The sequence below is a fragment of the Tursiops truncatus genome, chromosome 11, assembly GCF_011762595.2.
Source record: "Tursiops truncatus isolate mTurTru1 chromosome 11, mTurTru1.mat.Y, whole genome shotgun sequence".
In the NCBI taxonomy this organism is placed as follows: Eukaryota; Metazoa; Chordata; class Mammalia; order Artiodactyla; family Delphinidae; genus Tursiops; species Tursiops truncatus.
The window spans coordinates 45,281,927-45,306,715 of record NC_047044.1 but is presented as its reverse complement, the minus strand read 5'-3'; the positions used below and the strand labels follow the sequence as shown (position 1 = coordinate 45,306,715).

Below are 24,789 nucleotides of genomic sequence, written 5' to 3'. Positions count from 1 at the left end.
GTCTCTAAACATTATCAGATTGTAAAATCATTGTTTCTTTTTAAAGAATATTTTAACTACATTAATTCCCCCAAATTGTTTCAGCCTTAAGCTCAAATAACTTGTTTTATGAAGAACGACAGCAATAATTGGACACCGGGAAAAAATGGAAGAGAAATATTCATTTGAAGAGTCAGTCACCAACACTGTTACTATTTAATATGCAATTTTAGCTACGTATTCATGAGAGAGAAAATCATCCGTGACATTCAGGAACTAGCCAGACAAAGCTAGCCTTCATTGTTGTTAGAAGATGGCCTGCACAGCCCATGGTTTCCTATTAGACACAAAAATCTCATAGAACACCAAAATCAGGCAAGATAACCCTGTAACTGTACTAAAGTGAAGGGGGGGGAAAAAGCAATACCAGTTCATAATTTTGTCTAAGCAAAGACAAAAACAAGGTCACTATGCAAACCACAAAAATATTAGGTTTTATTAATAATAACTATGCCTAATTGTCTAGTATCACTAATATGGGCCAGTCAGCTTTCTAAGGTAATCCAATTACTTACCTGTGCTGAACAGAACCAGATAAAACTTAAGTGGGCACATAATTTCTGCATAAAGACTACATATGCATATAGTAAGAGAAGTCCACTACTGTTTAGTCCTACTTCACAAATTTGGTTCTCAGGTAATTAATTGTATGCCTTACCAAAGGAAAGGGCTTCAAATAGTCTTGGCATATAATACAGTGTGAGTTTTCAAAAAGTAATTACTTTCAGCAGGTTAAAACACGTTTGGGTACTATGTCTGAAAGTGAGTTGCTTCCTCTTTTTACACTGTCAGCAATTAACTGAAAAAGTTCAGAATGTAATGTAATTATCAATTAGTTACTGTTAACCCAGCAAACAAAAATTAATTAAAACGTGAAATAAGCCACAAGATTCATTTGTTTAAGGTGACAAGCCGTTCTGCTTTCTAAGTGAATTGACTGAATGCACAGACTTTAAATAGGAGAGGTGCGGGAACAATTTCCACAATGTTCCACATAATAATTACTTGAGAATTCAATAGCAGGAACTATGTCGAGCTATCTTTACATTTCCAGCGGCTAACAGTGTCCAGCACCTTACAGGTGCTCTTTTTAAGTGATCTTCTCAGTCATAAAATTCCCTTTCCACAGCCCAATATATCCCCCACCTCAAAGAAGTCCATAATATTGTATGCCATGAACTGTTCACAGACGGAAAAGCATTCGAATCTGATGCTTGACATGGTCTACTGGGTCTAAGTTCACTTGCTTTCATTCCTCTATGCTGTTACTGCCTTGGTGGTGGTTTCACTTTTCAGCGTTTGGGTATGTCCTCAAACACAAGACTTTTATAGGTGTTCCAAGGGTCCAGACTCTAAAGAGCATTACAAACGTACCAGGGCCCTGCCGACGGCAGTCCTCGCTTGGTCCTCTGGACCTTGGAGCCGCCCTTTAAACGCTCACGTAAGCGAGGCGACGCCCACGGGTGGCCGCGGCGCAGGCGCGCAGGAGGCGAGCCACGGGACGCTGACAAGCGGCGAGGAGCGAGCTGAGCTCCAGGGTCCTCGGCCCTGGCCGCCTGGACCCGGCCTCTAGGGCTGCGCGGGCGGCCGTCGAGAGTGACCGCACTCCGTCACTCGGGGCTCGCCACCGGGACACCCCAAATTCCGGCACCGCGCCTCGCCTCTCTGCATTTGCCGACCCCCAGCGTCAGCGCGTGGGCGGGCGGTGGGGGCGGAGCTCGCCCTCCCGGGCCGCTGATTGGCTGCTTCCGCTTCCCTTTCACCTTCCGGGTTGCGAAGTTCAGGTGTGAAGGGACCGCGGTCTGCGAGCCCGCCGCTGTCTGAGAAGTTGCGGTTTGCTCTCGCAGGGAGGCGTTAATCTCGCTCAGGCTTCTGCGGCAGCGCCCCACCAGCCCAGTTTCCAGAAATAGTTTGGGTTTATATTATTTTCTCGGACGGTGGAAGATGTTGGCATTTATGTTCGCCTCTACACGAATGTTTTGCTGGCAACTTAAATGACTATTTTTCTCAGAAACGCGAGATATTTCCCCCCCCAGGTGTTCATACTGTTATTTTTCATGACAGATCTTGACCACAATACATACAAAAAATACATAGAGATGATAACTAATATAGTTATATTGAGTCTGATCATTTGCATTTCTTTAGCTTTCTGGATTATGTCTATGACTGCAAGCACCTATTATGGTGAGTATAAATGTTTTAAATTGTCTTTCTATAACCTAATCGGTGAAATTTAGAAAGTACCATTGTGAACGCCAAAACTCATATCTTCTGAATGGTTATAAACTGTTGTGTTTACTTAATTTCCACGGCCTGATTTGCATTTACTAACATGGAAATATGCAGTGCCTTGAACGTTTTAAAGCTTTTAGTAAATGCTGCTTGTCATAATACTAGTTATACCGGTTCCAAAATGTCTTTTATTTCATGTAATTATTACATCTAGCTTGGTGAAAAATAAGTGAGGTTAAACATAATTTTGCAAAGCAATTTTAGTGATGCTTTTAATAAGAATATTAGTAAGGAAGTTTATCAGTTTCATGTGTCCTGTAAAAAATAAAAAGTAAAATGATGATACAATGTTTAGATTTGGAAGATTTGTCTGCTGTTTGGTCACTGCAAAAGAACAGACTTGTTTTAAAGGCTGAAGCCAATTTGCATAAATATGAGGTACTCTGAACTCAAATCTTTTTTGCGGTACGCGGGCCTCTCACTGTTGTGGCCCCTCCCGTTGCGGAGCACAGGCTCCGGACGCGCAGGCTCAGCGGCCATGGCTCACGGGCCCAGCTGCTCCGCGGCATGGGGGATCTTCCCGGACCGGGGCATGAACCCGTATCCCCTGCATCAGCAGGTGGACTCTCAACCACTGCGCCACCAGGGAAGCCCTCAAATCTTTAAGATTTTGAAACTGCCTTAGAGCATAAGTATGCCTTTGTACAAACTTCATTGGTACCCCTTTATAAAAACAATACCGTTCAGTTCAAAGGAAAAGTGAAAAACAGAGTGAGAAAGTAAACTCTTATAAATGGTTTTATCATAAATGATTACCTTTTTAGACCTTAGTCCTTTTGCAAAAAAACATGTGAATAATCGAGTGCGTGTTCTCCAGGTTACACGTGCTTTCAAGGCTGTTCGTTCATAATGATTCCCAGTAGGGGATGAGGGCTCGGGTAGGAGAGGTATGTGAGAAGATTCTCCTTAATGCCAGTATTAACTATGACTTGAACTACATAGAATAAATCAGGATTTGTAAATTGAAGTGACCCCTTGGGGCCAGGCACCTGATGCAGATAAGTGAAGCTCTCCAAGGCTTTACTGTGCATATTAAGCACATGGGAACAGTTTACACTTCTAGAAATAGGATTTTCCCAATTTTTTTTTAACATTTCACCCTCTTTGTGTTGCATTTTCCAATTTTTGATAGAAACCTGGGCACAAGCAATAGTTCACACTTTTCTTTACTATAATCACTCAGCCTTGGTGTTTAAGAGTCTGTCAGGAATGGCGGGGACTTTAAATGGGAAAGCCATGACCTGTCTAAAGGAGGTGACTTCTCTACCTGTAGTCAATTCTGCCACGTGGGCCTGAACTTCCAGTTTTTAAAAACAGAAAACAAGAATCTGGATTTTTATACGAAATTTCCTAAACTTTAAATATTGATTCAAACTGAAAAAAATTATGCTAGCTAAACAAAACATCTGTGAGCTGGATGCAACCTTTGGAAAAATCAGTTGCTAACCTTTGCGTCCTGAGTTGTGTAGCCTGTGGGAGGATTTAAAAAAATCTCTGTGAAAGGTAGAGAGAGGAATAATTGGATCCTGTTAAGAAAGGTATTTGTTCTATACAGTTCTTGAGAATGAATACATGCCTCCTTTCCAAAAAAATAAAGAACCAGAGCTTCATTTCAGATCTCCAAATATCTATCAAATACCCATTATTATAAATAGTTGTAAATGGTTCTCTAAACTTGGACAGGACTTATTTGGTCATTCCCCACTAGGATTGTCTCTCTGAAAATATATAATTCTCAACATGAATATTTTACTTTGGTGGCTTTATCTCAGTTTCTCTACTTACCACAGTATTTTAATCCAGAATGCAGTTATCAAAACTTGCAGCTGGGCTTCCCTGGTGGTGTAGTGGTTGAGAGTCCGCCTGCCGATGCAGGGGACGCTGGTTCGTGCCCCGGTCCGGGAAGATCCCACATGCCGCGGAGTGGCTGGGCCCGTGAGCCATAGCCGCTGAGCTTGCGCGTCCGGAGCCTGTGCTCCGCAACGGGAGAGGCCAAGACAGTGAGAGGCCCGCGTACCGAAAAAAACACAAAAAAACAAAACAACTTGCAGCCAAAGGTAACCTGTGCAGGCTTCATACAATTTATGCTCTACCTTTATAATTTTTCAGGTAACTTACAGCCTATTTCTCCTTGGCGTTGGCTGTTTTCAGTTTTTGTTCCCGTTTTGATCGTCTCTAATGGCTTTAAAAAGAAAAGTCTAAATCATAGTGGGGCTTTAGGAGGTATGTTTTTCTTCTGAATGTTTAACCATATAATAAGTGCTTGCTTATATAATTTAAACTCATGTTTTCTAAATTCTGAATATATGAGCCTATGAATCACAATGTTGCATATTTTAGACAATGATAAAGTTATGCATTACTCAACTTTACTATTCTGTCAAAATTTCAGATACTAACATACCCTTTTAGTGTGATGTACAAATTGAACCTTGTAATTGATAACAACTAGATTAGTAGGATAGACTTTTGAGGACCTTGGTTATTCTGCTCCTGAGTTGGTTTAAATTTTCTGCTAGCAGAAACATTGGAACATTTTTCCTCAAGGTAAAATAGAGGAGCCATTGAGAAGAATAGCACTTGGAAATTGCTGTTAATAGCCTGAGGCAGAGTAGTCCCAACTGAGTATTCTTGATTCATTCTTCAGAGTTGAGATGGGGACAGGCCATTTATTTATTCTTCTAGCAAATATTTGTTGAGCAGTTACTGTGTGCCACTCTTCTAGAAACTGGGGATATAGCTGATTTCAGATTTTATGGAACTTTTATTCTTTAGTACAGATAGATAATAAACAAATAAAATACATAAAACTTTTAATATAACGATAAAGTTTATGAGAAAAATATTAAAGATAATAAAGTGTGTATATTGGGGGATGTGGGGCATTCTTCTGTGGATAGGGTCTGGATTAACCTTTCTTCTAAAGAGGTTGCTTTGAACTGGGACCTGAAGAAGTCAGAAATGAGAAGATCTGAGAGAAGCATGTTCCGCTGACAGACAAGTAGAAAGGCCCTGACATGCTCAAGCCTGGCTTGTTCAGGTGTGAGAATAAGGCTCATTTGACTGGAAAATAGGAAGAAAAGGAAAAGTAGAGTAAGATAAAGTTGAAGAAGTGGGTAAGGGCCAGATAATACAGGGCTTATCAGGACACAGTAAAGATTTTATCCCAAACTAGAATCCCCCCTGCCTTGAACCAGGGGATTGATGGGATCTGATCTGACTTTGGGATTTTCATATCCTACCAGTGTTATAAGCCCCAAGACATGAGGATTCCCCCCCCCCCACCACCACCACCAAATACTTCCTGTAGGCTGAGATCACTACAGGATAAGGATTATTTAGAACTGGCAGGTCTTGAAGCTGCCTACCTAGCCTTCAAAATGCTGATAATCATTAGCCCTAATGCACTGTAGAGACACCCTATCCCCTCTGTGTTCACATACAGCAGATGTTTCATGAAGTTTTATAAACTAGAGCAGGCCTTCACGGAGGCAATATAGCCTGATAAGTAAAAGAACAAGCACTAGAATCAGGCAGGATGAGTTTGAGTAATAGTTATGGCTTTGGAAAAGTCACGTAACCTCTCTGTACCTCAGTTTTCAGAGAAATGGGTTTTTAATATCTAACCTAGAAATTAACACAACATTGTAAATCAACTATACTTCAATTTTTTAAAATTTCAAAAAATAAATAAATGCTTCCTGTGCATAAAAAAAATTTAACCTAGAGAAGGACAAATCATGAAAGTAATAAAGCTTAAACTTCATGGCATTTCATTTACGATGGTACCTTTCAAGGTTCTAGGAAGAGCCCTAGCAGTGTGCTCTCATGGTCTTCTTGTTTTGTAAATTTTACAGAGGTAAAAGATATTTTTGTACTTTTTTTTTAAAAAGAGGGCCCCCAATTTATAAGCATCAGGACCCACAAAATCTTGATCCACCCCTGATTTCATTCTTAGGATTGCAGTAAGAATTAAGTGAGATAATTACTATAAAGTTTTTAGCTCAGAGCCTAGCACATAGCCAACATGTATAGGGTGCTTTTTATTATTAGGCACAGTTCTTCAGAATCATGCTCATTTTCCTTCTTCATAATTGAGATACATTGTTCAAGTTCTGTTGAGAAATTGAGAAATCTGTTGTTAGCACTTTGAAAGTAATTACTCATTTATAACAAATAATTTGAGCAATCTCTATTTGAATATAACAATATAGAGTTATGCTTTGCTAAAAATGTCCTTTCTCAGGTAGCCTTGCCTTGGTTTTCATTGTTCTTGACCTGTGGGAAGAAGCGTCAAGTTCTTCTTGAAGTACTGTCTTCCTTTGACTTCCATGCTGTATATGATCCTGTTTCTCCTCTTACTTTTCTGATCTCCACTTTTTTTTCTTTCCTACTACCATTTCCTTTTCTGCCTCCTGGCCCTTTGGCCTCTACTCCTCTCCTACCTGGCTTGATTTAGAATTAGAAGATGTAGGGACTTCCCTGGTGTTCCAGTGGTTAAGACTTCGCCTTCCAGTGCAGGGGGAGCAGGTTGGATCCCTGGTCGGGGAGCTAAGATCCCACATGCCTTGTGGCCAAAAAACCAAAACATAAAACAGAAGCAATATTATAACAAATTCAGTAAAGACTTTTTAAAAAAAGAATTAAAAGATACATATTTGAATTGTAGCATTGCCATCTGCTATCTTTGTGAACTTGTCCATGTCACGTAACTCCTCAGAGACTCACTTTCTTCATCTCCTATGAAATAGGTCCTTATGGGCTTATTGGTGAGGCTCAAACAAGATAATGTGTGGGACAACATATCTTTTTAAACTATAAAGTATTATACAGTAAACTCCCCAAAGACACGGAGTGTATCATATTCTTCTGTGTCCTAAACTTTTTTGAATAGCGCTACATGCTCTTATAAAAGTGCTTAGGAAATATATGTTGATTGATTTTAAAACCACTACCCTTTTCCTAGTCCTTGCATTCTGTGGAATTTTGGTATCTTTTTTGTTTGGAGCTTTTTTTTTTTCCTTAAGGACAAAAAACTGTAATGTTGATTCAAGGTATATCATAGTACTTGGGAATACTGTCCTGAGTATAACTGCAAGTCACTTAAACTTTGTGTTATAATTTTCCATCAAATTAGAGGGAATAATATTATCTATAGCATTGACTTATCATGAGGAGTCATACGTGTAAAATGCTTAGCACAGGACCTGGCACTCATAAAATAGCAACATGTATTTTATAAATGTTAGTATTGTTTTCCTTCCACAACTACTATTACAGTCATAGGAATTTTACTAAGGTTTGCCATACCATGTCTTTAGTGTGCTTGGGATTGAGAAGAGTTTCAGAACTTCCTCAGGATCTGGGTATTTAGAGTCCTCTGTGACACAGGAACATATACCTCAGTGTTGAAGGAAGAGGGGAGGGGTTGAGGCATTGCTTAGGGTGGACACTGAAGTGAAGGGCTCTTGTCTCCTTGAGAGAAAGAATGCTTCTAGAATAAGGAGAGGATCACATGAGGGGTTATGTGAGAATGAACTTGTAAACTGTAAAGCACTGTGCAGGTGATTTGCTCCAAGAAAGTGTTGTCTAGTCTAGTTTTTCAGTGTGTTCCTTTGAACATGTCTGTGTGGACAGTTTGTCATCAGTCTCTTGGATTGACAAGTGTAAATTTAATTTCACTTGCCAAGACGCTTAGGCTTAATGGTTTCCCATTTTTTTTATTCATTCATTCAACAAATATTTAGTAAGGGTCCCCTGTATGCCAGACATTGTTCTGGGCACTGAAGACTTAGTAATGAACAAAATAGATAAAAATCCCACTGTCAGAGGAGACAGATGATAAGTAAGATGGGTTTGAGGCATTTAATCCCCAGAAGGAGTTGCTGTAAGTGTAATGGAAGTGCACAGCCAATGAGGTGTTGTCAGGAAGGGCCAGTGGTTGTGCTCTGTGTGTTCTCACAAGGATGGCCTTACCTCTTTGGTTATCATAATTCGGGTCTGGCGTTCAGTCTTTTGAAATAGAAACCTCAGTCTATCAGGTACCCAGAGTTGATTAGAGCCAAGAAAACTGGTTTATGTTGCCATTGTTATAAGAGACTAATATATGAGCCAGAATGCTACTTTATTAATCTGATAAAATATAGAACTACTGGGCCAACTGGAATACAAACATCACTGTTCAGACATGTCCAGTTCTTGCAGTCAGACCACTTGAGAAGTCAGATTGTAATGAGAAGGTTGCTTTGGCAGAGTACAGAGTCTGAGAAACAGTCAGTAATGCAAATCCACAGGTCAAACAGTCCTGTCCCTTATATAGTATTTACGTCTGCCAACCTCTGGTTCTCTTGGCCTTCATATTCTATATTTTGGGCTAACCAGCCTTCTTTTGATTCCCATAGTCTTTCTGTAGGCAAATTACTTATAATATAATTGATTAGGTTTGAGTTTATTAAGTTATAAAATTCCAGTCCTACCTTTCCCTTTCCTGTCTCCCAGATATTATTCCCAGGTCCCCTTGGTTGGAATTTTGGGTAACTCTACTCCCACTATCAAAGACATTTGTAGACAGTGTTGTTTTACTTCCCTAGATGGCATCTGCCAGTTATAGAATTTACCTGTTTTAAGCTCAGAAGGCAGCCATAATTCTTGAGTCTTCACAGTCTTTGGGAGCATCCGATTGTTATGCAAATTAACTCCTTAGCACGGACGATTAAAGATGATAGAGGTGGGTTGAAGAGGTGGAAAAGACACCAAGTGGAGTTAGCAGTTACTAATCTAAAAGTTGTCATAACTGGGAGATGCAAAAAGTTCTAAGATATTTTTTAGACTACATAAAAGAAATCATTCCTTCAAAGCACATTAGCTTCAATTTATTTCCTCATTCCGAACCTGTCATCAACTTGAACACTGATCACTTCATGTGATATTTTGAGGTGTTTGAAGTAAAAAGGATGTAGATTCCTTTTTGTAGCATATCAGTGTAGGTTTTTTTAGGGCCATCTCACTTTGGGTGTGCTTAAGACTGTGGAACAAATTGTTAACAGTGACTGACCATGGAGAAGGGATGGGAGTGGCAGTGGTGAAGGAAGGAGGCACTTTGACTTCTGTATGTTTTGGCTTTCCCCTCCAATACCCATGTAGTAATTTTGTAATAAGTTTAAAAACAATTGAAAAACTTAAAGGTTGGGTAACATAATAATATTCATCTTTGTTATTATAATAATAACACAATTGCAATAATAATGATGTTCTTGTTGAGGTTTTGCCACTGTAACTGCCATTATTGCCAATGATATTAGGTAACATTTATTACGGGCCTCTTACATGCTGGGTTTATAATAAGCATATTATAAAAATTATCTCATTTAACTTTTCACATCAAGCCAGTGAGGTAGGAATTATTATTCTTCTTAATACACCAATGAGAAATTGAGGCTTAAAGTTAGGTAACATCTAGTCATGCAGAAGTAAGTGGAAGAGTCAAGATTTTAACTCGAGACTGTTCAACTCCAGAGCTGAAGCACTTTATTTTACTTTATACAGCATTATAGCGATTTCTTGCACTCTCAGTAAAAAAGTACTAAACATAAGTAAAATGCCAATAACCGAGTATCTCTGGATGGATCAATCAGTCAGGATGGAGCTAACCAATAGAAAATTTCCTATTGCTACAGAAATAGGAACCTGGTCCCTTGTTCTATTATTTAATACTTATTTATTAAATACATGGTAACTTATTTAATAATTATTTAATATCTATTCTGTTACTTCGTAGAACTTTGCTTATTGTGTTATTTAATAAAAATAAATCTTAATATAGCAAAACTCAATCTATTTATCTTAAGAGTTCCAGAGAGCAGAAATTGTCAACCATGAACCCCATGGTTGCCACTCTTGGGTGCCACTGATCTGAGTACTCAGTGGCAGACTAGCACATTCTCTCCCTGAAAGAAGGAAGATAAAATTGTCAAAAGTGTGCTTGAAATTTCAAAATCACATATAGAGAATGCTACCTTTTGTGTAAGGAAGAAGGAAAAATAAGAAAACATGCATATATCTGCTTATCTTCATAAAAGAAAACACAGGAATGATAAACTGGAGAACAATGATGTTGAATACATACAAAGAATGGAAAGAGAGCAAAATATAGAGGGAGGGGCAGAAGGGACATGGGAGGAAGTGACACCTCTCTAAATATACCTTTTTGTATAAGTGTGACTTTTAAAAGCATGTTTAAGAATATCAGTGAAGTTGGGAAGGGGGGGGATCTAAAACTGAAAGCAAACTAAAACAGATGAACCCAACTGTATTTTAAATGAATACTATAAGCTCACTGAAGGGAGAAAAAGAAAAAGAGTAACTTACGGACCCAGTATTTAACTATATTCTTTATTCCTTCAGTCTGGGGTTACAGGAAGGGGAGAATTACAAATTACTATTTTTAGTAGGTTTGTTTGTGTTGTAGTATGGGTGAAGCAATTCTAAAACAGTTTTTTAGATGTAATAGAGATTGAGCAGATGAGTGAAATTGTCATTGTTGTTTGAGGCCAGAGTTCTAACTAAGGAAAAAGGCATACAAATATGGAATGGGGAAAAGCAAGAGAGAACCTGTGGAGATAGATTGGAACTGGAGTTACTGGTGTGATCTTGTGATTCCCCAAATATTTATGTGTATGTGTATATACATGTGTATGTTCCCATATATAAGCATGCATATATATGCATGTGTGTATATTTGTATGTGTGTGTATTCACTTGCTTTGTCCACAAAAAGCAAATATACTAGAATACACCATAATCCTAGATTTTGACCTCTGCCCTCCATTCCCCACTGTAATGAACCAGAGCTCCTCAGAGAAACGGCTGCTTCTAGGGCTGGGGCAAGGTAGGTCTAAGATGAGCCTTGAGCATTTTGTTATGCCCAAAAGAAAAGAAATGCTAAAAAAAAAAAAAAAGAGGGAAAGAGGGAGATCATGTCACATGAATGCTGTCTTGAGCTCGTCTCTCTTGTCTGATATTAGTATAGCCACTGCTGCTCTCTTTTGGTCACTTATTTGCATGGATTATCTTTTTCAATCCTTTTACTTTCAGACTATTTGTGTCTTTGGATTTAAAGTGAGTCTCTTGTAGACAGCATATAGTTGGACCACGTATTTTTATCCATTTTGCCAATCTCCATCTTTTGATTGGATCATTTAACCCATTTACATTTAAAATAATTACTAATAAGGGGAGACTTACTTCTGTCATGTTGGAATTTGTTTTCTATATGCCTCTCTCTCCCAGATTTACTCTTGGATGCTCTATTTATTGAATTTTCCTTGTAAAGTAGAAAAACATCCCAGGCTATGGGGGGAAAATGTAAAAAATAGAAACTTGAAAGACCCTATACTGTTTGGTAATATCTTAGTTGGTAAAAATGTAAAGGTATGGGAAATGAACATTTCCAGTTATAATATGAAAATAATTGAAAAAAATCATTCTTTTTTTCACAGCATTAATGTATGGACTAAGTGTAATTTTGTGTATATATGTGTTTCTTTCAGGGCTCGTGGTTGGATTTATCCTAACCGTTGCAAATTTCAGCTTTTTCACCTCTTTGCTGATGTTTTTTCTTTCTTCCTCAAGACTCACTAAATGGAGGGGAGAAACAAAGAAACGTCTAGATTCAGAATACAAGGAAGGTAGAATGAATTATGTTTAACGTTACTTAAAATAGGAACCTTTATTTCATCTTAACATATCATAAGCTTTTAATCAGAACATGTTTAGACTATTGAAACATAAATTTTATGAGAATTACTTTAGTAGTAGCCTGATATAGTTTATTATTACTTTACCACAATAGCAAATAACAGCAGAATTGTAGAAATACTGAAGTCTATCATTCATTATTCTAAAACAATATAGAATGTGGGCAAAGTTACCATCCCACTTTTAGTCATTTTTGAAATTTTAGTCATTTTTCTTTTAAGTTTTGAAATGTAAGTTCCTAAAAATGCATGATTTTCCTCCTGAGGAGAAAACGTTTTTTGTCCTTTTCATTCCCTTGTTTGTTCCTAGGTGGGCAGAGGAATTGGATTCAGGTATTCTGTAATGGAGCTGTGCCCACAGAGCTGGCCCTGCTATACATGATAGAAAATGGCCCTGGGGAAATCCCAATAGATTTTTCCAAGCAGCACACTGCTTCTTGGATGTGTTTGTCTCTCTTGGCTGCACTGGCCTGCTCTGCTGGAGACACATGGGCTTCAGAAGTTGGCACTGTTCTGAGTAAAAGCCCACCGAGGCTGATAACAACCTGGGAGAAAGTTCCAGTAGGTGAGTCTTTATTTAAGTTTCTTTAAAAAACAAAAATGGGGAGACGCAAGAGGGAAGAGATATGGGAACATATGTATATGTATAACTGATTCACTTTGTTATAAAGCAGAAACTAACACACCATTGTAAAGCAATTATACTACAATAAGGATGTTAAAAAAAATGAACAAAAAGCCTCTTGATTTATTGTGTTTCTTATTTAAAAGCCTTTTAAGAATTTCAGTTTGTCTCCTTAATTGGAAAATCGCTATAGGATATTAAATCGGTGATAATAAATAATATTTGCAGGAAGTGTTAGTAATTCCTAGATAAATGATATAGAAACATAGAGATTGGCCCACAGGCTTATCAGTGGGAAAGGAAAAGGAAGGAAATGATACAGTATTTCTTGGGAGCCTGTTATGTGGTTAGTGCTTCAATGTATATCTCATTTCCCCCTTACCATTATCAACTACTACTACTACTAGTACTGCTACTAGTACTTTATCATTGTCTCCTCCTCCTTCCTCTCATTTTGCTTCTTTTCCCCTTCATCATCATCATCATCATAATAACAGTTAACATATTTGAGTACCTACTATGTGCAAAGCAGTGTTCTAACTGCTCTCCATGGATTACTGTTTACTCTTAATAACCATGTGAATTGGTCCTTTTATTGTTTACATCTTACAAATGAGTAAACTAAGGCATAGAGAAGTTAGGTAACTTAGTTAAGTAACTTAGTTACTTCACCACAGTAACCAGACTTGGAAATGACAGGACTAAGATTGAAACCAGGCAGTCTAGCTCTACTAAACTATTCCACATCACTGCTTAGAATGTCAGGAGTTACTGAGGAGAAAAGCCTGTTTTCTAAGTAGGATGGTCTTTGGATTGCATCAAAGTGAACCCTTTCTTTAAATTCGTCTTGATTAGATAGGTACCAAAATATTTTGCTTTTTTTGACTTTATGTGTTTGCTGATTGTTAACTAGATGATTTTATCCATGTTCTTCTTTAGGGACCAACGGAGGAGTTACGATGGTGGGCCTTGCCTCCAGTCTCCTTGGAGGGACCTTTGTGGGCATTGCATACTTCCTCACGCAGCTGGTTTTTGTTAATGATTTAGACATTTCTGCTCCTCAGTGGCCAATTATTGCATTTGGGGGTCTGGCTGGATTACTAGGATCAATTGTGGATTCGTATTTAGGAGCTACCATGCAATTTAGTGGTAAGAACATTACCTTATTGTTGTAACTTATTGGTGTATTAAAGAAATGGGAACTCAGCCATGCACACTGGTGGCAGGGCCTAGCTGCTACAAAGAAGGTATGTTTTAGACAACACTCATGTTTATGGGCAAAAAATTCGAGGACTGTATTTTTGACTAATTGTATAATAAGTTATTTTAGTTTTTTTTCTGTGCAAAGTGTAGAGCATTACAACAAGGATTTTTAATGTAGGGTTGTTTTTTTCACCCATGCTGTTGACTGTTAAATGCAGTAGTCTGATCATGACACTGAATAAATGTGTCCTTAAAAAAAATGGGGGGACTTCCCTGGTGGTCCAGTGGTAAAGAATCCGCCTTACAGTGCAGGGGATGCAGGTTCAATCCCTGGTCAGGGAACTAAGATCTCACATGCCGTGGGGCAACTAAGCCCACGTGCCGTGACTGCTGAGCTCGCACGCGTCAACTCGAGAGCCTGCGTGCCACAAACTACAGAGCTCTAGTGCCCTGGAGCCTGCACGCCACGACTAGAGAAGAGAAAACCCACACGCCACAGCTAGAGAGAAGCCCGTGCACCACAACGAAGAGCCTGCGTGCTGCAACTAAGTCCCTACGCAGCCAAAAATAAATAAATAAATAAATCTTTAAAAACAGAAAGAAATGGGGAAGAAATATGGAAAAGGAAAAAAAAGAGATGTGATAATAAAAACAATTGCCAAGACACAGGTTGTTGGGGGACCCAGAATGAAAGAGCAAAGTCTCCTCTACCATTTTGAATTTCTCATTCTTTTGTGTCAAATTGATTGAAAGAGAATTACTCCTACAGAGCAGTGAGTAGAAGCTATGCAGGGAAGATAGGATAGTGCAGGAGACAGATGCTTTTGCTTATGGGACTTTACCTAATCCCACGGACGCAGAATTTTGGAGTCAGATCATTATAATGTCCCTCCTTCCATTTATTTTCCAAGTCCATTTGAGAAATAATTATTCTAATAATCTGACTCTACACATATGATGTACTTTTCTACTGTGACATCATGTTTGCTATCCTCCCCACTGAGTTTTTAGTCCCACTCAAGATATATGAGAGAGTCCGTTTTCTCCAGAATTTTCTGTGCTTTGCATCTAAGGCTCTCCTGTCATGTCAGTGTACTGACATGTTCTGTTAGGTGTGTATTTGCTCCACCCTCTAACCAACCATGTTTTCTCCTTTGATTCATCCAGTGAAGAGGCTAGACATCTGGAGAACGGTTCCCTGAATACAGTGCTCCCAATTCTCTTCATGTCCCAAGATAATCGACTTGTCCTTCCACTCCCCTTTCCACCATCAGAACATTTGTTCTCTCAGGTTCATTAGTCTTATCTAGATGCTGAGGAGGAAGCAATCTGATTTTAATTTATACTAAAGGGTTAGTAACCATATATGCACACGCACGTGCACACACACACCCATTACACGTTTTTGTAAAGAGCCTAGGTTTTATTCTAAACTGGGCTCTAACTGGGAGGTTTCTGATCATATTGAGTGGGTTGGGGAAAAAATGGGCTGGGGAGCAGATTAGATTCATCTTTGTGTGCCTTCTTTGTGTAGGCACCTTGCTACTCCTGGGTATCCATTGTAGAGGCTCCTATTCTCAGGAGTCTCACAGGTTGGTCCTAGGAGGGGAGCCACTGGGAAGGCAAGCCCTGTCTGCCAGTTTCATGCCATCTCTGCTTTTCAGTTTCTCCCTTCTACTTTGGAAAGAATTCCAGCATTGTTGAGAGAGCAGCATTGAGGTGTATTGAAACCCATTTATTCAAAGAGACCTTTTGTAATCATGGGTTCTGTATCACTCATCATATACATTATCCTCTAAAGTCATTTTACGAATGGCTGAGAATCTTTGAAAGATTATCTCCTTTGGAGGAGAAAGCTAATTTTTTTTTTCAAGTCATTTGGATTTTCCACCTCACTTGCTTCTTTTTCATTGCAGGTTTGGATGAAAGCACTGGCATGGTGGTCAGCAGCCCAGCGAATGAGGTGAAGTACATAGCAGGGAAACCCATTCTTGATAACAATGCCGTGAATCTGTTTTCTTCTGTCCTTGTCGCCCTCTTGCTCCCAACAGCAGCTGCTTGGGGTTTTTGGCCCAGACAGTGAATTTTATTTCATTTACTAAAGTTAAAACTTCGGTAAATTCAGCTAAATTTGCAATTCCAAGTCTCATCCCAAGAAGAGTAATTGTAATGACAAAGCAGAAAGGCCAGCTTCTCCTCTATTCCATTACAATGGAACTCCACGTTTTTCCTCTCTCTGAACTCCATTGTAACAACTAATATCTTTTTGGTGAAACACAAGGCTCATAGAATTTATGCATATTTTTCTTCTGCTGAATGGAACTTGAGCCGTGAAACTATAATGTCCCTATATATTGAACTGAAAGTTCCTGCATGGTAGATATAAATTTTATTTTGTTTGTTTAAATCAGTAAAGGGACTAAAAGTAATAAAAGTTTTAAATGGCTCAGTTGTGGCAGAGAAATGTCACCATGCCAATTATCCAAATGTTGTATCTGTTTTAAGTATTTAAACCGATGTGTGTGGAAGCCTGAATAAGTGTAGTATCCTGGACTTCTCCCATTACTTGCCATTTATTATTGTAAAAAGTGTGGAGTTGGGGCGGCTGGGCCCGTGAGCCATGGCCGCTGAGCCTGCACGTCCGGAGCCTGTGCTCCGCAACGGGAGAGGCCACAACAGTGAGAGGCCCGCGTACCGCAAAAAAAAAAAAAAAAGTGTGGAGTTTGGTTCCTGGTGAGCTGTGAGGTCTACTCCACGTTTGTTCTTCCTTCCTCAGGGTTAGTGATGAAAAAAAGTAAATGTCTTTTTCATGTGACCATTAGAATGCATGAAAAAAATTTATTTTTAGGTAAAGGAAAAGAGATACGTCAAAAAATATGCACCTTACTATATGTTTTAGTTTGTCTCTGAGCAGAAATTACCTTGAATTTAATATTTTTAATGTATTTTCTAGCTTTCTTTGAAATTTGTCTAGGAATCTGATTTACATTGGCATCTTGACCAGTTAAAGAGTCACTGGAAAATTATTGCAATTATTATTTCATTTGCTGTCCTAGAATTCACTGGAAAATGCTATGATTTCCTATTATGTACCTTCTAAGTTGTGCTCTCCTTTACATATAGCCTCAAACAAAGTGAATTCTGCTTTTCAGTTTTGTTCTTCACTTTGATGTACGTACTAAAGGGGTTTAACGTCGTATGGATTATTGTGCTAAAGTATTTGGAAATAGTTCTCATGTGATTTCCATACCTTTCTTCCCCTTCCCCTTTTGCATTCATAAAAAAATTGAGGAGAGATTGCATGAATAAGCCACTGTCAGAGTGGAGAAAGCTTTATTTTCTTTGTTGGTGAACCTGCTACAGTGATTATCTAGAAATGACTTGGTTAAGGAAGAATTTTTTTTTTTTTTTTTTTTGCGGTACGCGGGCCTCTCACTGCCGTGGCCTCTGCCGCCGCGGAGCACAGGCTCCAGACGCGCAGGCTCAGCGGCCATGGCTCAAGGGACCAGCCGCTCCGCGGCACGCGGGATCCTCCCGGACCAGGGCACGAACCCGTGTCCCCTGCACCAGTAGGCGAACTCCCAACCACCGCGCCACCAGGGAAGCCCCAGGAAGAATTTTTTAAAAAACAGTTGACACACTTAAGCCTTAAGCCAAGAAACTCAGTGGGTCGCAACCCATCTGCTTTGTGTATACATTAGCATCACCTGAGCATCTTTACAAAAATTACTTGTGTCTGGGCTTCACCCAAAGATTGTGTCTGGTCTGGGGTACAGCCTGGGTACTGGGACATTTTAAATCTCTGGCTGCCCATTAGAGTCATGTAGGGAGTTTTTTAAAACGCTGTTGTCAAGGCTCCTTTCTAGACCAAGTAAATCAAAATGTCTGAAAGTGAGACCCATGCATGGGTCATTTTTAGAAAGCTCCCTCCCTGGGATAGTCTAATGGTTAAACAGGTTGAGAACTACTAAATAAGAATATCCATGCACAAACGTCCAATCATTGTGTTGTACACCTGAAACTAATGTCGTATGTCAATAAAAAAAGATAAAAAAGAAGAGAATATCCTATACCTAAAAGTCTCAAAAGAGTGGGAATTTTCATTTTTATGCAGACAACTATTAGCAGCAGTGCCATGTGCTGTCTTTATGGATGCATAGCTTCAGGTAATTATACAGTCTTAGAGCTACATCACTTACCAGATCATTCCTGTGGCAGTTTTTTGTGCAGCCTCTTTACTCCTACAGCTGTTCTAACATGCCTCTTTTCTCTTTTCCTGGAGATTCATCCTCATGACATACTTTGGGGCAAAAATACTCATTGGAGCCATTTGGGGTTTGGTAGAATCACCACGTCAGTAACACTTTGGGGACATACTGCTTCACAATCCTTTGTTTGAAAACCTAGGGTGAGTTGTGTTTTAGAATCAAAATTTTTCAGATTTTAGAAAGTGATAGGGTACCTATAAAATATTTTACTCAATAATCCCAAAAGAGGGCTTCCCTGGTGGCGCAGTGGTTGAGAATCTGCCTGCTGATGCAGGGGACACGGGTTCGAGCCCTGGGAGGATCCCACATGCTGCGGAGCAACTAGGCCCGTGAGCCAAAACTACCGAGCCTGCGCGTCTGGAGCCTGTGCTCCGCAACAAGAGAGGCCGCGATGAAGAGTGGCCCGCACTGCCACAACTAGAGAAAGCCCTCGCACAGAAACGAAGACCATCACAGCAAAAATAAATTAATTAATTAATAAACTCCTACCCCCAACATCTTCTTTAAAAAAAACAACCAAACAAAAAAATCCCAAAAGAGTCTAGGATGGCACCCATTATCAAACGCAAATACCACCAGTAAGTGTGTTAACTGAGACTATGAGAGCTTCAGATCAGGTCAGATCAGTTTTTGTCGCAGAATTTAGGAAGAAACTTTCTGTTTTCAGAGCACTTTGGGATATGATAAGTGTAGATTTTTTTTAAAATGAAGCACTTTTTAAAAAAACTTATATGTATCTTACTGAAACAGTAAACAGTTTGTGTAAAAAAACACTTCTCATGGCAAGAGCTCCATGTAGCTGTATGATAAAATAATGTGTACTACTGCCTACCTAGGCAGCTTACAGGCATATATACTACTTCTTGCCATACTGTCACACAGTAGAAAAGAGCAAGGTGTATGTGGCTCAGGGCAACTCCCGAAGGAGAGCTTTGAAGACTTGTCAAATGGAGCCGACAGAACAGTGAACTGCTACAACAGGTCATTCCATTCCTAGCTTTTCTCATTACTTCAGTTATCTATGCCTCAGCCTAGGGGCATATGTCTCTTTCTTTACTTTTTTTTGCCGTATGCGGGCCTCTCACTGTTGTGGCCCCTCCCCTTGCGGAGCACAGGCTCCGGACGTGCAGGCTCAGCGGCCATGGCTCACGGGCCCAGCTGCTCCGCGGCATGTGGGATCTTCCCGGACCGGGGCACGAACCCGTGTCCCCTGCACCGGTAGGCGGACTCCCAGCCACCGCGCCACCAGGGAAGCCCCATATGTCTCTTTCTTATTTCTAGCTGGTTTACATGTAGGATGCTGGCTTCAGAAATGCCAGCCTCATCCCAATTAGGTATAGGCCTAGTATAGAGAAAAATCATGTGCAGTGACATATTGCAGACTTTGCCACATGCCTGCAATATGAACAGCTGCCGCATGTTTGCATAGTGGGTGACCTGCAGCCCCCATCATCTCATGTTCCTGATGCCATCGCAACGAGAAAAGACTGTACTTAGCTACCAAATCCCAGGTGGCTTGCACGTGGTTTAAACATGAAAACACAATTATGCAGCGTAACTATGGAGTACTGTTGCTATAACTCCAAGTGGAACATTTGGAAACTGAACTGAACATTTTTAAAATATGTAAGTGTTTAATATATGTATGTTTGTTAAGTTATTTGACGCTAATCAGTTCTCCCTTTAAGAATCACTGAAAGTTGGTAATCAGGAACATATTTCTGGAAGAAAATTAAAAAAACGGTTTAGCTACCTGAATTTCAGAGGACTGAGATGACGCCAGCATTTCTCAATCATGTGATGCAGTTTTAATGGCTTTGGAACTAAGGAGTCAGGAACTGATTGTAGAAGGAGTGAGGGTGAAGCCAGGTTAGCAGGGCAAGGTTCCTGAAATTATTTTCCCTGCCAAGACTAGAATGTTCATTCTTTTACATTTATCATAACCACCCCCTTCGAAACTTATTTTATACATGTGGCAACTCTTTTTTTTTAATGTTTGGAGTTTTTTCTCTTTTTTTTAAATGCATAGTTAATACCCAGAATCTATCCTTTTTAAAAAATTACAACATTAGGGCTTCCCTGGTGGCGCAGTGGTTGAGAGTCCGCCTGCCGATGCAGGGGACACGGGTTCGTGCCCCGGTCCGGGAAGATCCCATATGCCACGGAGCGGCTGCGCCTGTGAGCCATGGCCGCTGAGCCTGCGCGTCCGGAGCCTGTGCTCCGCAACGGGAGAGGCCACAACAGTGAAAGGCCCGCGTACCGCTAAGAAAGAAAGAAAAAAAAAAAAAAAAAAAATTACAACATTAGAGGTAAAACTAAAATATGCTTTGCCTCCACTCCTCAGCAAACCTAGCTTTCTCCCACCTTCCCCAAGATAACTACTGCTAGAAATTTGAGATATTTTCCACGTAACATTTGTTTTGAGTGTACTTTAACATATATTCTTCTTTTTTTTTTTTTTTTGCGGTAAGCGGGCCTCTCACTGTTGTGGCCTCTCCCGTTGCTCCGGACGTGCAGGCTCAGCGGCCATGGCTCACGGGCCCAGCCGCTCCGTGGCATGTGGGATCTTCCCGAACCGGGGCACAAACCCGTGCCCCCTGCATGGGCAGGTGGACTCTCAACCACTGCGCCATCAGGGAAGCCCTAACATATATTCTTCTTAATCAGTGAAGTGTTGTTATAATTTGTACTATCATTTTGCTGCTTCAAGTCAGGTACTTACACCCAAGAAAAACCTGTTTAGGAAAAAAGATTAGAAGGATGTATACCAAAACATTAATGTGTTATCTGTTAAGATTACAGATGATTTTTATTTTTGTTAAGTTAAATAATTTTAAGTTTATGGTATATGAATTATATCTCAATAAAACTGCTATTAAAATACTTATACAAAAATAATTTTAAATACTTTCCTAAAAAGTCTACAGTCAAATATGTTTCTTCTACAAATCAAAAAATGCTCAAAGTAAACAAAATAATCTCTGGGAATAACCCCTCTTCCCCACTACCCTTCCCCATTGTTATTTTAAATGGTATTCCTTCTCTTTATAAAAGACCTTATTAGCACTGAATTTAAAAGTAAAATGGGGTTTAGCGCAACATAAATCCAGTGCAACATTCTCTTGGTGTCTCTATGCCTTAGGCACTGTGTCTGAAGCTGGTGAATCAAAGATGAAAGAGGGCTTCCCTGGTGGCGCAGTGGTTGAGAGTCTGCCTGCTGATGCAGGGGACGCGGGTTCGTGCCCCGGTCCGGGGAAGATCCCACATGCCATAGAGCGGCTGGGCCTGTGAGCCATGGCCGCTGAGCCTGCGCCTCCGGAGCCTGTCCTCCGCAATGGGAGAGGCCACAACAGTGAGAGGCCCGCGTACCGGAAAAAAAAAAAAAAAAAAAAGATGAATGAAACAAGGACTGTGCCATCCATGTGCGATGAGAGGGGAAGACAAATGTATGTAACTAGCATGTTGAACAAATATGACATGTGGTCTGTGATTTTTCAAAGTGACTTTATTTTTTTCAAAGTGACTTTATTTTTATCTTCTACTGGCCCTTTAAACTTCCCATAACCTTATATAAAAACTCCAGCAAGCCATGAACATTTCTTCTTATTCTTAGAAACAGGTAGGAGAACAGGTGAACTGTGAAAGAGCAAAGAACCGTGTTCCCCTTTCCCACTGCAGGCTTCCAGCTAAAGCAGGTCCAGGGTGAGGGTTGGGATTTGTTTTTCTTTGGTTTTGGGTTTGGGTTTTTTTGGCTTTTGTTTTTTAACCCAGGTTTGGCTATTCTAAATGCTGAATTGAGACTTTCAATAAACTAAAATTTTGCTGATGCTGGTTGACTGTTTGCCCCCCAAATTCATATGTTGAAATCCTAACCCCCCAACGTGATGGTGTTAGGAGATGGGGGCCTTTGGGAGGTGATTAGGTCATGAGGTGGAGCCCTCATGAATGGGATCAGTGTTTTATAAAAGAAACCCCAGAGAGCTCTCTTGTCCTCTCCACCACGTGAGGACACTTGAGAAAATGGCCATCTGCAACCCAGAAGAGGGCCCTCACAGAATCTGACCTTGCTAGCACCCTGATCTTGGACTTCTAGCCTCCAGAACTGTGAGAAATAAATTTCTGTTGCTTATAAGTCACCCAGTCTCTGGTATTTTTGTTATAGCAGTCGGAGCAGACTAAGACACTGCTGTAGAAGTGGGAAGGGAGATAGAGGCAGGAAGAAGATAAATCTGTAATGACACTTTTGCCTCTCCAGGCATGGCAGATGGCAAAAGCTGGTGATATTGGATGAGTCTGGTATAGAAGGTTAAAATTGGTATTGGCTTGGGGGTGCTTTTGTGGGCTATTTGGAGGTTTCCTGCTGAGCCCCTCTTTTACAGTTCTTACACCAGCAGATGCATCTCTAGTTCAAATGGTTGCTTGCATCAGTTATCTATTAACGCAGACCACCCCAAAACTTAGTGGCTTACAGCAAAAACTATTTTCTCAGTTTGTGGCTGGCTGTTTGGGTTGGGCTCAGCTGGGCAATTCGATTTTACGTGATGTCAGCTGGGCTCACTCACCCGTGTTTGCAGTCAGTTGACAGGTCCGCTGGGGGGCTAGTTTTGATGGCCTCATGTGTATGACTGACACCTTGATGCTGACTCTTGGCTGGGCTTATGTGACCCATCTGTCATCCTCCAGTAGGCTTCTTGATGACACAGGCGTTCCAAGAAGGATAAAGTAGGGGCTGCAAGTTCTCTCAAGGCCTAGCCTTAGAAGTCTCATGATATCATTTCTGCGGCAGTTATTGGCCCAAAATGTTAAAAGGTACTTAGATTCAAGGGGTGGGGAAATGTACTCCACCTCATCGTGGAAAGAGTAGTAGAGTCACACTGTAAAGGAGAAAGGTGACAGATGTGATGCACTGGGGGCCATTATTCTAACAAACTACCACTGTTACTTCTCAGCTCCTGGGCATCTAGCCTCTTTCCGCTGTGGTGTTCTCACCTCTCAGGTAACTGTATTGGATAGGATTCAAGACAACCTCATGATTAGGTTTCACCAGGTGAACTTCATGTGCTCCATGGGGAAAATCCCTTGCTTTGACAACCTCTGAAAGTGCTAGCCAATCTCAGTGCAATCTCTGGCTTTACCATCAAAGAGGAGTCAGGCACTTTCTTGCCCGCTGGAGTCCCAGGTAGGAGTCAGCCCCCAGGATGAATGTTGGCTTTAACTTTCTCAGGCATGAGTCAGGCACGGGCCATCTCTCTCTCTCTCAACTAAACGAAACACTCTCCAAAGGTGCACTTGAAGTTTCGTCCCCAGGTTGGGGACTCACAGCCCGGCTACCACTCCCTCTAAAGAAACTGTTCACTACTCTCCTCACAGAAGCTTTCTCTTCTCTGGCCCCATTTTATAACTCGGGTCTGGCTGAGGAGTCTAGGAGTTATGCAACAGGTTGTCAGCTTCTCTATGGAAGGGTGTGTGTGTTATCCTTACTTTAGTCTCCTGATGTCAATCATAGTAGCATCTCCATCAAAACCAGGCAGTTAGAATCATTTGCATCCTAACACCATGTGTTCACATATGTTACGATGTGTGGCTAGTATATAGCAAGAGTATGACAAAGGCAGTGAGAACCCTGCCACTAGCTGCTTGGGTGATGTGGGAACACCTGGCAGAGAACATTAAGTGGGACATTACAAGATGAGTAAAAGTTTGCCAAGTCAAGATGGTGGGGACTCCCTCCCAGAGGGTATGACAACACATCCAAATACTGAATTGCAAAGGGTGTGACATTTTTGAGGGGAAAAAAAAGTTCGCTCTGACTAGAGATTAGGTAGAGGGAAGTTGTATGAAATGAGACTAGAGAGGTAGTTTGAGATCCATTTGTAGAGGGCCCTAATACTAGCTATATGACCTTGGGGCAAAACATAGTCTTTCTGTATGGAAAATGGGGTTAATAGGTATACTTCATTTTCACATATTGTTGATATCAAATCAGTCATGTGAGTGAAAAGCCTTTGAAGAAATCATGTGTTGTAGGCAGAATAATGGTCCCCAGAAGATGTCCATGTCCCAATCTTTGGAGCTTGTGACAACCATACCTGGCAAAGGAGGCTTGCAGACGTGATTAAGCTTAAGAACCTTGAGGTCGGGAGATTATCCTGGATTATCCTGGTGGATCCAGTCTCCTCACATGCTTCCTCAAAAGTGGAAAACCTTTCCTGGCTGTGATCAGAGAAAGAGATGTGACAACAGAAGGAGGGTCAGAGAGATGCCGGTTTTGAAGATGGATGAAGGAGGCCACAAGCCAAGGAATGTGGGCAGCCTCTAGAAGCTGGAAAAGGCAAGGAAACGTGTTCTTCCCTAGAGCCTCCAGAAAGGAAGGTGGCCCTGCTGACACCTTGATTTTACGACTTCTGACCTTCGGAACCGTAAGGTAATAAATCTGTGTTGTTTTAAGTCACTAAGTTTGTGGTAATTTTTTCAGCAGCCACAGAACTAATAGACCATGTCAGCTTTGAAAGACAGCATAATGCAGCACAGGCTCGGAGCTAGACTGTCTGGGTTCAAATCCTAGCTCTGCCACTCACTAGCTCCATGACCCTGTTTACTTAAC

General features: G+C 40.6%; 1 protein-coding gene across 9 annotated transcripts in view; it reads left to right on the top strand.

Annotated features, from left to right (window-relative positions):
- Nucleotides 1–1,538: 1,538 nt before the first annotated feature.
- The window catches only part of TMEM19 (transmembrane protein 19), a 45,517-nt gene continuing 22,266 nt past the window's right edge, over nucleotides 1,539–24,789 (top strand). For 5 of the 9 annotated variants that reach the window (XM_019952596.3, XM_019952598.3, XM_073788396.1 and 2 more), the window contains exons 1-6: nucleotides 1,539–2,226; nucleotides 4,444–4,557; nucleotides 11,883–12,020; nucleotides 12,400–12,654; nucleotides 13,654–13,863; nucleotides 15,834–15,880. In XM_019952596.3, coding sequence (XP_019808155.1) covers nucleotides 2,034–2,226; nucleotides 4,444–4,557; nucleotides 11,883–12,020; nucleotides 12,400–12,654; nucleotides 13,654–13,863; nucleotides 15,834–15,880 — 957 coding nt within the window. In that variant the 5' untranslated portion in view covers nucleotides 1,539–2,033. Of the gene's footprint in view, nucleotides 2,227–4,443; nucleotides 4,558–11,882; nucleotides 12,021–12,399; nucleotides 12,655–13,653; nucleotides 13,864–15,833; nucleotides 22,322–24,212; nucleotides 24,237–24,789 lie in introns of those variants that run through there. The other 4 variants (XM_073788397.1, XM_019952601.3, XM_004325848.4 and 1 more) reach the window with 4 other exon arrangements.